The sequence below is a fragment of the Paroedura picta genome, chromosome 4 (genome assembly GCF_049243985.1).
Source record: "Paroedura picta isolate Pp20150507F chromosome 4, Ppicta_v3.0, whole genome shotgun sequence".
Taxonomy (NCBI): domain Eukaryota; kingdom Metazoa; phylum Chordata; class Lepidosauria; order Squamata; family Gekkonidae; genus Paroedura; species Paroedura picta.
Genome location: NC_135372.1, coordinates 42,762,403 through 42,776,919, shown reverse-complemented (window position 1 = coordinate 42,776,919; position 14,517 = coordinate 42,762,403). Strand labels below are relative to the sequence as shown.

Genomic DNA, 14,517 nt, shown 5'->3' with positions numbered 1-14,517 from the left:
GCATGGGGGGAGGCGGGAAAATAGCAAAGAGAGAGAATTGGAAAGAAAGAGTGACCCAGAAATAGACAGAGAAAGAGAGAGAGAGAAAGAGGAAAAAGAGGAAGGAAGGAAGAGATAAGAAAAGAGAGAGGAAAAAGAGAGTGATAGCAAGAAATACAGGTAGAGGGGGAAAAAGTAAAAGAGAGAGAGAGAGAGAGAGAGAGAAAGAAAACAGAGACAAATATATATATAGAGAGAGGGAGAAAAAGACACAGAAAATTACAGAGAAAGAGAGAATGAGAGAGCTAGAAATTAAGAGAGGGAGAGAAGTAAACGAAGAGAGGGGGGAAGGGAAAAAGACAGAGAGAGATAGAAAGAAAAAAAGAGGGATAGAAAGAGAGAGAAAGATAAAGTGTGAGAGAGGGATAGAAAGAGAGAGAGAGAGAGAGACATAGAAGGAGAGATGTAGAAAGAGGTAGAAAAGAGAGAGAGGATTGAGAGAGAAAGTAGGTTGGCTGGGGCTTTTTGTGCTGGGCGAGCCTAGGAGAGGTGTGGCAGACAGTCCTCTCAGGCACACTCTGTGAGGCCACGGTAGGGCTTCCTGGCCCAGGGGGAAGACAGCCGGTCCTCCCCTCCCCCACTCAGTCACCAGCCCTCCAGCACGCTCTCTGCACTGTGGCCAGGAGCACAATGGTGGCAAGTTTGCCAGAATGCTCCTGGCCGGGTCTGTTGGGGGCGGGCACTAGTGGGGCCAGGCTAATCAGGAAGCTGTGTGCTTCCTGATTGGCCTAGAATATGGACAGGCCCTTCACCCAGGAGAGCTCAGTACTTTTATATATATATAGCCAATGATTACAGATTTGTGAAGAACAATTGTCAAAGACCTTTCTCATTATGTTTTAGATTGTCCTCTATATTTGGAGCCATGGACTTCAAATTTATACCTAGGTTTTTACTAGGCCATAATTTTTATACTGGCACAGATAAATTGGTCTTTCTGCTATCAGCTTTTAATCCTTTGATTAGTTATAATGTGTCATGGTTTGTACTGGCTGCAAGGAAAATTTGAGCCAAACTTACCCCAACCGAGAGCTAATATTTTTAACCTTTTAGTGCTTGGTATTTACTGGAATATGACTTATTTCCACAATTTTGTTTACACTGTTCTTGGGACTCAACAGACCCTCAGGGACAGCACAAAAGGCAATATTGAGATGCGCAGCAGTAGGGGGATCTAGCAAATATTGCTGCCTCCTCCTCCAAAAATATGCAATATCATTTTAATGGAGGAAACTACATGGTTCTATTTTATTCTAGGGTAATTTCATCTTTAAATGCAGCACCTGGGGACATGAACAGCCTTCGCAAATCAAGATTGTGGGGTTATTCAGGGTAACTAGGACCTCTACTGTGCTGACATCACTGTTTATATACCCCCATTACTCAGCCTGGTTTTGGCAACGGTATAGTCAGCACAGTTAGTTGCAATGAGTCATGTGTTGCGCACATAATGAGGATGCATATGACTACTTCAACATGTTCTAAAGTCTGTACAGATCAACACTTCCATAATGCAAGTGGACCTTTCATTTCAATCAGGCTCAGGCTGAAGCTATTCCAGGATTATTGTGGTCCACTAACAATTAATAATTCATCCGTAAGACTCTTATTTTCCGAGCCTGAAACCATGCCAAAGGATTAAATATAGCTAAAGTCAGAAACATATCCTATCATTAGAAAGAGAAACTAGGAGGTCTCTTAGCTCAGTAAAGCATGTGTTTTGGGTGTAGGTTCCACCCTGGCATTTGCAACGAAAGGCTGTTAAGTAAGGAGGCCTGTCTGAGACTTTGGAAAACAGGTATTACTGGACTAGATGGACTAGTCCCCACATATCCACTGGACCAGTCACACCCATGAAAACTCAAAAGGAAGCTACAGTCTTGATAACACCACTGTGTTTCATATCAAATGCTTTCCTATCTCACATGGGTTCTGGAAAATCACAGAACCCTCTGATGTACCTCCTGCAAGAATTCTGAGGGAGCGCATATTCATTTTGTCATCATCCACAGCTGATTACTCCATACAATCCATGCTTTGATACCTGTGAACCCATGAATGATGGGTGATATCTCACTATATAACACCACTTAAGTAGCCCTGAAAAGAGCAGGCTGTTTTGGCCCCTAGACTATTGACAGGAGGGTACACAGGTGGGAAGGAAGGAACTAGTCTGCCCTTTCACAATTTCTCCCATCAATCATGTCACTTCCCACAAATATGTTTTTTAAAAGTAGAACAACAACATAATAGAGACAAGGATCATTCCATGTATTCCCCCAGATGTATCTAGTTTGACCTAAATGTTAATGCTGCCAAAACTGGCCTTTGGTGTTAGTAGGCACATAAAGGGCATATGCCACTTTAGTTATGAGACTAGCAAATTTATACAATGAAAAGAGATTGCAAGAGAAATCCCAAGTGACAGCATGAGAGATAATATGATGGGGAAAAACGAACAAATCAGCCTTTTACAGGATGACAACAGAAATTAACAATAGCGTACTTACTATACACTTTCACTTCATAGTGTTTTAAAGTTTCGCCTGCTTCATTTGTAGCTAGGCATGTATATCTACCAGTATTGTCTTCTTGAGCATTCAGAATCTGTAGAGTTCTACCACCTGCAAAATATTTTTTTCAAAGTAATGCTTGTATGGTTTCCTCCAAAGTTAGAGTATATATCAGCATCTATGGACCTTACTGAAACAAGCAAATCATAACTATTTTAATACACATTATATTTGGAGAGTAGAAAAGATTTTTGGTGGATCTGTTCAGGTTAGCTAGCAAAAGGAGTCATGAACTCCCTACTTTAATCAACTTTCAGAGCTGAATTAACTTTTAGGTTAAATATACCACAGCACTGAAGACCATTGGTAAAATGGCAGCCCCCCCAAAAAAAATCTCTGTACCTATTTGCTCATTTCCTGTAACAACTAAGAGCAACCACCACATGCAACAATGAGAGCTTTGCACATCTCACGGTTTAGCAATGTCATCAAAAGGCAATATCTTATATGTGTTGACAGCTATATATCATTACCTTCACCATAAGCAGGGTGAATATGCACAGTTCACATAGCCATAACATACCTAAGGATCAAAACTGAATAAGGATATACCTGAAAATAGAATAATCTGGTGGTTTGGAAATGGTAGTACTTCTCCACATCCCTGAGCTGTTCTCACATCACAGAATAAGGCAGAATTCAACTTCCATTCAACTTCCATGTCACAAATTAAATTTAGAAGTTATGTTTCCAACTGTGGGGCACCAGAATATAGTTTGCCCAAATTGCATATGTTTTAAAATCTTGTTTCATAAAATTTCTTAATTTTTTCTAATCTCAGATTGCACCAGCATCAATACCCTTATTTCACTGGATATCACCAATATAGGCCCAGAACTTCTATGTATTCATTGTGCCTCAGTTATTCCATTTCAGAATGGTGGGCCTCAGCAACCTGAATGTTTCACACAATAAAGTCCATCCACAATATATATAACATCAAGAAGAGTTTTAGAACATGCAGTCATCTGAACTCCTACTTGCACTCTGAAGCAATAAAGCCAAACACTGACTTACCAATTCAATGAAAAGTAGGACCATATTTCAAACAAAACAACCATTTTGATACTTCCTAAAGTTAGTTGGATGAGTGACATTATACTTCATATACCCAAAGCTTTAATCTTGGATAAATACAGCTTCATAAAGATTCATACATATTAAAATAGCAACATTCTCTCTTTTTTCATAACACTTCATACAGACCTCCCCAAGGAATATGGAAAAACAGATTTTCATGAATGTCAGGTGACAGAATTATAATGCAGTTATTCAGTGTAAGAATACAAATAATTACCTGGCAAAATCCTGATATTTCTATTTGACTCTATGGGAGTTCCATCTTTCAACCAAGTGATTGTAGCTGGGGGATATGAATAAGCCTCACAAACTAGGGATGTGGGATTATTCAAGATAACTGTGATCTCTTCTGTGCCTCCATTATTGTCTGTACCCACAATGGTAGGGGATACTGAGACAGGTTTTTTAAAAGAACAACCACAAAGAAAAAAAGCAATTTAGATTTTTGTAATGTACTCAGCAAATGGCATGACAACTCAAGTCAGTTTGAGATGCTAACTGAGATATAGTCACTATAGCTCTTAACAAGTATACAACTTTTCCTCTATGGTCTCCTATGATCCTGATGTACTAAATGGAAAAGAGTATTGCCCTTGATTTTCACTCCAATTATTAGGACCTTTTCCTGCTCTATGTTTTTTATGAAAACACTTAACATGGAACACACTAATACATACACACGTATACATACCTGACAGTTGTATTTTTATTGATTAACTTAAACTCAGTTAAGAAAAAATCCTAGATTGAATACATAAATATGGAAGACTAAAGATACTGCCATTCAAACAGGTCAAAAGCCTTTTTTATTTTTGGATCAATAGAAAACAGTGAAGTTCTTATTGGTTATATTTGTGCCCATTTCTCTGACACATTCTCAGGCACAAAATGACTAGTGCACAATTCAAAATATGGAGTATACTTTTCATCCTAAAAAGCACCTACCCCCGCTAAACTGAAAAATAACTACATAGGGTTACTGTACCGCTCTTCACCCACTGTCCCCCCTATCGTGCCTGCTCAGCTGTACATGCAATCATCACCCTTGGACTTATTCAGTAAAATCACAACAAAGCTTGGTAAACAGTGACATTTGTTTATTGACAGGTACTCCATTATTATGCCTAAATCCAGCTCCAACTAAAATTCCACTTTTTTCCAGTTTCTAACTGCCAATAAAGGGAAAATCAAAGAGATAGCAGAAAACAACTGAGCACTCCTCTGTGCTTTATTGCAGCTCCAGTTGCAGACCCCTCCCTCTAGCTGCCACATGTCATTGATCTATCATCAGAGGGACAACAGGAAACTTTCACGCAGGCCTTCACCATGCCTATATCCAGCTAACCTGATAATTCCATCATAGTGGAAAATTTTATACTAAACTATGTCATTAGATTTTCATTACCATGAACTGCTTTGATAGATATTTTTATTGAAACGTGAAATAAATATATTATAATAAAATAAAGGAGGAAAGTCTATGTATTAGCTCAGAAATCTTACCAAGTACATTAAGACTGAAGGTCTTGCTCTTGTCTCCAGCTGCATTGGATGCCACACAAGTATATCTCCCTGTGTCCACTACTTGTGCACTTTCAATTTGAAGAAAACGCCCATTGGACATTAAGTGATGGCCCTCATCCTCTAAGAAAGGCTGCCCATCTTTTAACCATGTAATCTCTGGTACAGGACTTCCTTTTTGGGGGGAAAATATTTGTGAACATTTTAATCTTTAATCTATTATGATTTAACATTTATTCACAGGAATCTTTAAAATCACAATAAGAAGTGCAGCTTTTAAAATTTTACTATAATACTTTTTCCGTTCACAAAAAAATAATACTCCTGCATATTATATCAAATTTAGTTCAAAAGGAAGAGTCAGCATCAGACTGAAACAAATAAAGGGAAATAATGAGAATCATGTTTTCTGTTTGCTTGATGTTCAGCAAATGATAAAAAGGGAAACTAGCTTCTCATTTGCAAATTAGTTCTTATAAGTCACTTTGGGCTCTGGTGGGACACGAAACAGGAGGGGAGAGAATATTAAAAATTTAAGTAAATGAATAAGTAGACTATAGTGGGCCAATGTGACTGATGTAAAGGAAACATATCCTATTGTCTTTGTTCTGTTCACACTTTGGATCTACCACTATAATGTTAAACAGCAGAGAAGTAATATTTCTATAGCCCTAGGTTCAGTGGGATAGAACCTGCCCACTGCACCTTTACTACAGTACCCTACAATGTGGACCTATTACTTTGTCCACTACTTAGAACAACCCAGACTCCCCCCACCCCCATTACCATGGGCCATGTTATCTATGTGCAGGAACCAGAGCAAGGAGGTTTCCCAGCAGGGATAAAAGAAACATGGAATATAAGAATGTCTCTATATTGCCCCCCCCCCCCCGTGACTGCTTTGTATTTGGAAGCTCAGGTCATTCAAACTAGGATTTGTGTGTCTGCCATGAAAAACATATGTGAAAAACTCATATGACCCAAGTCAGATAATGTAAGTTCAGACCACATTCAAAGCCCTGGGCCACATAATTAAGGACCACACAAGATAAACATTTATTTATTATTAACATAAGTATTTAACCCATGCACATTACCTGTCACTTCACATGTTAGCATAATGCTCTGCTTCTCTTTCACTTTCACATCTTCCAGTTTATTCTCTCCCACAATTCCTGGGGGGACTTTTATAATGAAAACAAACAATGCAAACACATAAGTATAAAGCACAAAGAAGCAATAAGAAAGCTGCATTTTTCATTATTATGTCTCATCATTAAACACAAAAGATGTTGGTTTATCAGTGGCAATCATATTTTCAGAACATAATGGTTACAAAGAGAAGGCAGAGGTCTGTGAGGAAGCAGATAAGAGCTATCGGGAACTGTATATGCATACTCTACAGATTGGAGAAAGCAATCACTTTTCAGAAAACTGAAAGTAAATGACAGGAATTGTTGATCAATGAGTGTACATTTATCCCCCCTATTGTACTGACTCCTTGAATGGAATAAAGTCAGTTTTGTTGCTAGATAATTCCTGTGACATAATAAAGTCACATCTGAACATTTTTAAAGACATAAAAATATTATTGAGCATTAAAGTTTGCCCAGGAGTCTGGATTATAGTTTTGTCAATGGAATGTTGATATTTATCTCAACTCAATGATTTGGTCAAACTACACTGTGGACTAAAAGCTTTAAAAACTGGCAGGAAGGAAGGGACATTGGCAGGGAAGGAAGGGACATGGAACTACATTTTCTTCTTTTTAAAGTACAGCTGTTATTCTAAGGCACTGCTAAGAGAGATATCAATGTATGTCAAATGTATGCTAAATTCTCACAACCTAGTTGCCATTATGGTTACATGGCATGGCATGCCAAAAAACTGAAGTTTATTCATTACTGATTCATTCACTGATGACTTGCCCACCTTCCCCTAAATGCAGAGATTCTCGTTAAATTCCTGGGTTTGAATTTTGAACAACTGTTCATGACTTTTAGGAAGGAAAGTCCTAAAGTTGTTTGGCATTTTCAGGAGTCCTTCCACACCCACCTAAAACTGAAAGGTCAATGTTTTTCCTCTCTTCCCCTGCGACATTAGTCACCGCACAGGTGTACCGTCCTGCATCATCTACATTCACCTGCATCAGTCGTAGCATTCTGCCACCTGAAGGAGAAAAACATAAAAGTGCATATTACACCCAGTTTTTCTGCATGTTGCCAATGCATTATGCCCTGTTGCTGTAAGCAAGCTGAAACTGAAATCTTAAAACTAGTTTTAAAATAAAACAAATGCCTCGTCCTCATGATTACAAACTAAACTTGAAGCAAGTGTCTTAATGGCGTGTTTGTTCTTGTGTTTTTTAAAAAAAATACTTTATATTTATACCTTGCCTTTTTCTCCAGTGGGGAGGGTTTTAAAAGACAATAGGATTATGTCTTCTATATATTTCTCCAAGAAACCTCATCTAGTTCCAACACATTTTTCTTTATGGGAGGTCAACATCTTTTCAGGGAGGGCAGTACTTCTAGAGTCTTCTAGATTGTGTCTTGAGCTACGGAACTAACACTTTCTCTGGTGTCAGTCAAATGGTTCTCCCTGACTGAAATTAGCCCGAGGAGGTATATTAGAAAGCCTCCTAGCAACCATGTCCGGTATGACATCCTGCATCTATATTACCACTTTGAAAGGCTGAAGATATAAAACTACGGCCATCAATACTATCCTATTGTCTACCTACGGGATATATGAATAAACTTTACTTGTTTAGATTATTTCTTGACCACCTCTCCCCCAGAATTAATCTAATGCCAAAGTAGAAACAATCACAAAAGTATAAAAGTCACGTCAGCAGAACAATAAAAAGATAAAATGAGAAAAGCATAAATAGTAACCATTGAATAATACCAGTATAAAATGTTAAAAATACATACAGCCATTTCAGACATACAAAAAGTAGCAAACAACCCTGAGGAACAAGCATTATTTGTTATTTACTCCAGAAATATATATAAAAAAAACAGTAGGATTGCCAACTTGGGAAATTTCTGGAGACTTGGGCTCACTGCCTGGAGACAGCAGAGTTTGGGGAGGGGAGAAGGCTCAGCAGGTATGTGATGTCCCTCTAGGACTTTCATTTCTCTATGTTATACCATCAAGTCTACCCTTGAAATTTGCCATTTCCTCCATGGGAACTGATCTTGATGGTTTGGAATTCAGTTATAATTCTATGAGAAATCCAGATTCCACTTTGAGGCTGGGGGAAATAATATCCCAGTTTTAGGAAGGAAGTTGACAGTTGGTATGTCAAAAATAACAAAAACAACATGGGTTTGCACCTGCACATGGGAGATGAAAAGGGGATACAAGAACAAGGACAATAAAGACTGAAATCTCCTGCCTAAACGAGGGCACTCTCCCAAATCAGGATGGAAAAAAAATCAGTATTTAGGGGTGGAGAGGATGCGGATTACACAGCTAAAGACTGCTGCAATGAGACTGGCATAAATGCAGTCTCTCAATTTGGGCTTTTCCCACAATGTGTTTTTTTTCATTGGTTCTGGCTCCATACTGCTTTGGTTATCTCCTGACTTCTATCTGCATTTTTGTGCCTTTAGTTTTCACTTTCTTTTTTCTGGCTCTTTTGTGACTTTTATCCTGCTGTTTTTCCGGAAGCCGACTTTAAATCAGATTTGAACTGGTGCATACTTTTTCTACTAGTTTTCTTTGTCTTATCCACCTACAGCCCATTTTTCAAATACTGGACTGTCATCATTGTTAAACCAAACCACACCCTCACCCCCCAAGATGAATGATTTCAGGGTATGTCCTTTATTAAAGGCTGTAAAATATTGATATAATGCAGTAGTATTGTAATAATAGTTTGAGCAGGTCCTCTGAATTCCCATCTATAAAAAACCCTTAGTCTCTAGCCTTTTTCCTCACAGAGATATAAGGGGAAAGGCCTAGGTCTGCAACAGAGGGGACTTAAAAATATAGGAATTCAGAGAACCAGCCCAGCAACATTGGTGAGGTATAAGGGTACTTGTTTCTAAAGAAAGAACTTTCTTGCTGGGGTGAAAGAATTATTGTGGCAGCATTGGGAGTGGTCTACACACAGTTGCTGCCATGCTGGGGCTGTCTGTAGCCAACTGGCCTTATCAGATCTAGTAAAGTCAAGCAGCTGTTGATCAGAGGCCTCATGCCTATGGGCATCATGCCGCACCTCACAGTATAGGTGCTGGTTGCTGTGCCCACTCAGTGTCTGTTAGCAATTTTGAGGTGATTAGCTGGTTCTGAGGACAAAATGATGAGGTGGTTGACTTGTTTTGAGGATGCCACCAAGGAAGTTATATCAAAAGGAAGGATTTGGAGGACCTGGCTATGCTACTCACTCTTCCCATCCCTCTTCTTTTTGTGTCTCTTTTTTATGAAATTCTTTTTTTTTTCATAGTGGGGAAAGGGGCTGAAGAGAAACGAAATGGAGCCAGCCTGGTGTAGTGATGAGAATGCTGTACTAGAACTGGGGACAACCAGGTTTAAAACCCTACTGTCCAATGGAAGCTTGCCAGGAAATGTGGACTCCATCCCCAACATCTCCAGGTATTTCCCAACTCAAAGCTGGCAATCCTACCTGTACTATCAGGGTCTCCTCTTCCTTGATCCTTCCCTCTGGATGCTGCATGTCATTTTCTGTTCATCTCACAGGTTTTATTTGGGCCTTTCCATATTCTTGTATTTGATTTTATTCGAAGTCTACTGCAAAATAGGTTTGTCATGTGATTTTCTTGTTCCCCCGGCCTTACCTGACAGGATTCTCACAGAAGGGCTCAAGGAGACGGGCTGCCCATACTTGAGCCAGGTTATTGATGGATGGGGGATTCCTGAAGTTTCACAAATCAAGGTGATGGGATTTTTCTCTACTACGCTGACATTTTCAGGCACAGTCAGGTCACCCACAATATTTGGAGGGACTATAGAAAATCCAAACAAATAAAAAGCAAGCCACACAAAAAGACACATTATTAGATTGTATTTTATATATATTCTATGATATTTGTGTTTTCATCTGTTTTATTCTGCTTCAGAATGGCCTATGGGCAGTAATAAAGACTGAACTATTATTAGATTATGATCTGAAACTGACTTTTGAATGAGCACGAGAGAACAAATGGGATTTTCTTTACTTCAGTTAAAATGCCACAGGGCAGATTTAGTTACTTGCTCTTGGAAAATTTACAGACAGAACAATAAATCCCCACCTCCAATACTAAACAAGCGAGCAATAAGAAGCAGAGAACTCTTGAAACCATCCCTTACCACTTGAAAAAGGGCTAGTTAGGAAAGAACAATCCATCTGCACAAGAGCATCATGGGGGAAAAGTGATTGCAGGACAGGCAACAATGTGCAGCGGACTTCCACTGCTTGCACCAGTCGCTATTGCAGAGGCAAATAACCAAAGACAACAATTGTAAACCATATAGGTATAATGTGGCTACTGGGAGCATGTTGGTAGGGTTGCATAAAGGAAACAGTATTCCCCCGCCCCCCCTTTTTTTGTCAGTTGGAGCTGCTGGGTCAATGTGGTATTAGTCCCCCTTATAACCACATTGAATTTTATGAGGTGTTTGTATGCTATGTTTTATGGTAAACCGCCACGAGCCAGCTGTGCCGCGATTGGCAGTATAGAAATGTAATAAATAAATAAATAATTACAAAAGCAAGAGGTCACATAATTGTGGGCACTTCCTGCACAGCCTTGTGTGTCACCCCACCAGACACACTACCTTATTTCTCCAACCTGACGACCTTTTAAAAATATTTTAAAACCCTATTGATGACCATTTTAGAAGCTGATCTTCATAGGCAGCAAATTGGCTGCTAAAAGGTGCTGGCTGGACATTGTACCTTGTTGTATATCCACACACATACGCACATTCCCTACCCTTCTTTCTACCATTTCACACAAAAATGTCTTTGATGGCAGCCATGTTATTAGCAGATGCTTAAGAACAAAATCATGACTTATAAATAAGTGCTTCCTTGCCTCTGTATCAGATAGGTGTCCGTAAACAGCTTTGAGACTTCTTTGGATAATAAAAAGGAGGTACAAAAAAACAGTTCTTCTCTTCTTCATTTCCTCTTCTAATCAATATAGAGAAATATACACTTGCCAAAACTCCTTAAATGCAGCTCTCCTTCAGACTTTATCACATCTTTTACTACAAATATGATAGATTCAAGTGGATAACCATTTTGGTCTGAATCAGAAGACCAAACTCATACCTTGAATAAAACTCTGTTGGCCTTAAAGGAACCACTGCATACCCCCAATCCTCTTATATGTACACCTGTGGGCCAGTGTGGAATGCCGAGAATCAGTGTAGTGCAGTGTATAGAGTAGGATGATGGGCAACACAGGTTTTAATTTCCACCTTTACCTCAAAAGCTTACTGGATGACCTTTAGACCGGTGGTCATCAACCCCCGGTCCGTGGCCCGGGACCAGTCCCTGAAGGCCACGGTACTAGGCCGCTGGCAGCTGCGCCTGCCTCCCCCCCCCCCCCACAGTGAGAAGCTCGGGGAAGAGGCAGGCCCGACACGCCAGTGACGCAAATGCGTGCGCGCACTTGCCACGCATGCACGTCAGCGCCCCCTGATGGCGAAAATGTACATGTGCGGCAACTGCGTGTGCGCGTTTGCACGCAGCTGCCGTGCAGCGCCCTGGGCCGTCGGCTCTCCCTTCACCCCGGAGGCGGTTCCTGACCAAAGAAAGGTTGGGGACCGCTACTTTAGACAATTGAAAACTCTCAATCTGGCCTACTTCACAAGGTTGCTGGAGAGCCAAGGAGAGCCAGTTTGGTGTAGTGGTTAGGAGTGTGGACTTCTAATCTGGCATGCCAGGTTCGATTCTGCACTCCCCCACATGCAACCAGCTGGGTGACCTTGGGCTCACCACAGCACTGATAAAACTGTTCTGATCGAGCAGTGATATCAGCGCTCTCTCAGCCTCACCCACCCCACAGGGTGTCTGTTGTGGGGAGAGGAATGGGAAGGTGACTGTAAGCCGCTTTGAGCCTCCTTCGGGTAGGGAAAAGCAGCATATAAGAACCAACTCTTCTTCTTCTTCTTCTTCTTCTAAACAAATGGAGGGAGCATGATGCTCTAAGCCACTGTTAGTCCCAAATGACAAGAAAAGTGGGATATAACTTAATAAATGCCAACAATTCCCCTCTGTTCTCTACATAGGGCAAACAGGTCAAACCCTCCGGCAAAGTATTAATGGACATAAGTCTGAGATAAAAAATCACAGGACAGAAAAACCTGTAAGGGAACACTTCAACCTTCTAGGACATTCAATAATGGACCTCAAAGTAGCTACTTTATTGCAAAGGAACTTCAAGAACAGACTAGAAAAGGAGATTGCAGAAATGCAAGTTATTACAACACAAAAAAATGGCATACTCTGGATTCAACAAGGACATAGGTTTTTTTATCTCGCTATGCATGCTAACCTCATTCAACTCTTATATCCATATTTCTTACAATCCCCTCTTCTTTTTATTTTATGTGGGAGAATGTGACTATAATGTGATATTAGTAATATGTAATGTAATTTCAAATCTAACTCTCTGGTCTCAGGGCAAGAAAACTTGCCAGTACAGCTTGTTACTTGCAGGGATGCTTCCACGCTTGGGTGGAGATGGATGGGGCAGCAACTAGTCTCTTTTTCACAACTGGGAAAGTATCTACCATTAATTGCTAACGTGGACAGTTTTATTTCTCCAATGTTTTTGTGAACTACAACTGAACTCAAAAGGACTGATTAACTGTTTTAGCAAAGAATTATCACATGGCATAATATGGCATAATTTGGATACTATGAGACAGTTTACTAATTTGCCACTAATTTATCCTTTTTTATCTGTACTCTCATGATTCTTGTCCCATTTTGTTTGAGGAAGAGTACCTGCACACGAAAGCTCATGCCTTGAATAAATCTTTGTTGGTCTTAAAGATGCTACTGGACTCAATTTTGTTCCAGGAGAAGAGTTCAGGCAGAGAAGGAGGTTTAGTCCTCTCCCTTTGCTGTTTTCCAGAGCAAACTGCCCCCCCCCCACATTCACACACACACACACACACACACACACACACACACACACACACACAATTTGCCACAAGGGACCAATGGTTCACTCCCTTGCATGAGGTCCTTGCAGGGAGGCAATGTCAACGCAGCATTTGCTTGGTTCATTTGCTGTATCATAATTCCGAATGGCTGCCTCAGGGCATAAAAGTTAAGAAACTCTTTGAAATGTTGCTGAATTCCCTTCTGGTTTGCAGCTGCTTTTTAAAAGGTAATAACGATCCAATTTCCTCCCTAGGAACCGAAATAGCTACCATAAAGCTGTAAAAGGCTGTGATATGTCTTCCTCTTGACTAAGAATAGTAACTATTCCATTTTAGGAATGAATTTACACTTTTTGCAAGGAGAATTTGGGACTAGGTCAGAGCCATGGAGTCAATGGACAGATTAAGATTTTTTCCCATGTTGATGTGTATCCGTTTAATAGCAGAATGGAAGGAAGCCACATGAGGCAGTAAGCGCTTCTTGTGGAAACCATGAATAAGGATCTCACAATCAGTTCTGAACCATTCTCTAACGGATGTATATTCACTTCCTAGAATAACCAAGGCTTCCCCACTGCGGGCACCCACTAAACACACATGAGAGCAGCAGCTTGGTTCCCATTTAATCCTCATTCATATTCTAATGAGTGGAAACCTGGAGGGGTTACTGTCCCATACCCTCCAATAATACCCACTGAGTGTTCAGTTATATATACTCACCTTTCATATATTTTGCATATTAACTGCAAAAAACATCAGCAAAACACATGTGTAAATTCAGGAATGATCAGAGCTGTTATTCTTATCTTTGCCCTTCAGGCTAGGCAGGTACCACATTGAATGACAGTGGGTCAGTGGAAGAATATCTCTTTGGTATGCCAAATGTCAATCCTTGGCATAAGAATCAGATCTCAGGTGATGTGAGAGACCTCTGCCTGAGGCCCCAGAGACCTGCTGCTGGTTAGACAAAACTGACCTTGGTAGATGAAGGGTAAATGAAGTTTCATGTCTTCATATTCTGCTGCTCAGAGCCATTCTGGATGAACCATGAGTGGTGTGCATTTCTTTTCCCACACTACCAATACTTGCCCAAATGGGGAAAGATGTGTGTTCATCTCATGTCGAAACTTAATGTGAATTTCCTTGTGATAAAATGTACATATTTTTCTTT

General features: G+C 40.1%; 1 protein-coding gene across 2 annotated transcripts in view; it reads right to left on the bottom strand.

Moving 5' to 3' along the window:
* The window catches only part of HMCN1 (hemicentin 1), a 287,686-nt gene that overhangs the window by 88,214 nt on the left and 184,955 nt on the right, over positions 1-14,517 (bottom strand). For both annotated transcript variants that reach the window (XM_077332660.1, XM_077332659.1), the window contains 6 exons: positions 10,022-10,189; positions 7,269-7,382; positions 6,311-6,397; positions 5,196-5,387; positions 3,910-4,083; positions 2,550-2,663 (listed from right to left, as the gene is read on the bottom strand). In XM_077332660.1, the coding sequence (XP_077188775.1) occupies positions 2,550-2,663; positions 3,910-4,083; positions 5,196-5,387; positions 6,311-6,397; positions 7,269-7,382; positions 10,022-10,189 (849 nt within the window). The remainder of the gene's footprint in view (positions 1-2,549; positions 2,664-3,909; positions 4,084-5,195; positions 5,388-6,310; positions 6,398-7,268; positions 7,383-10,021; positions 10,190-14,517) is intronic.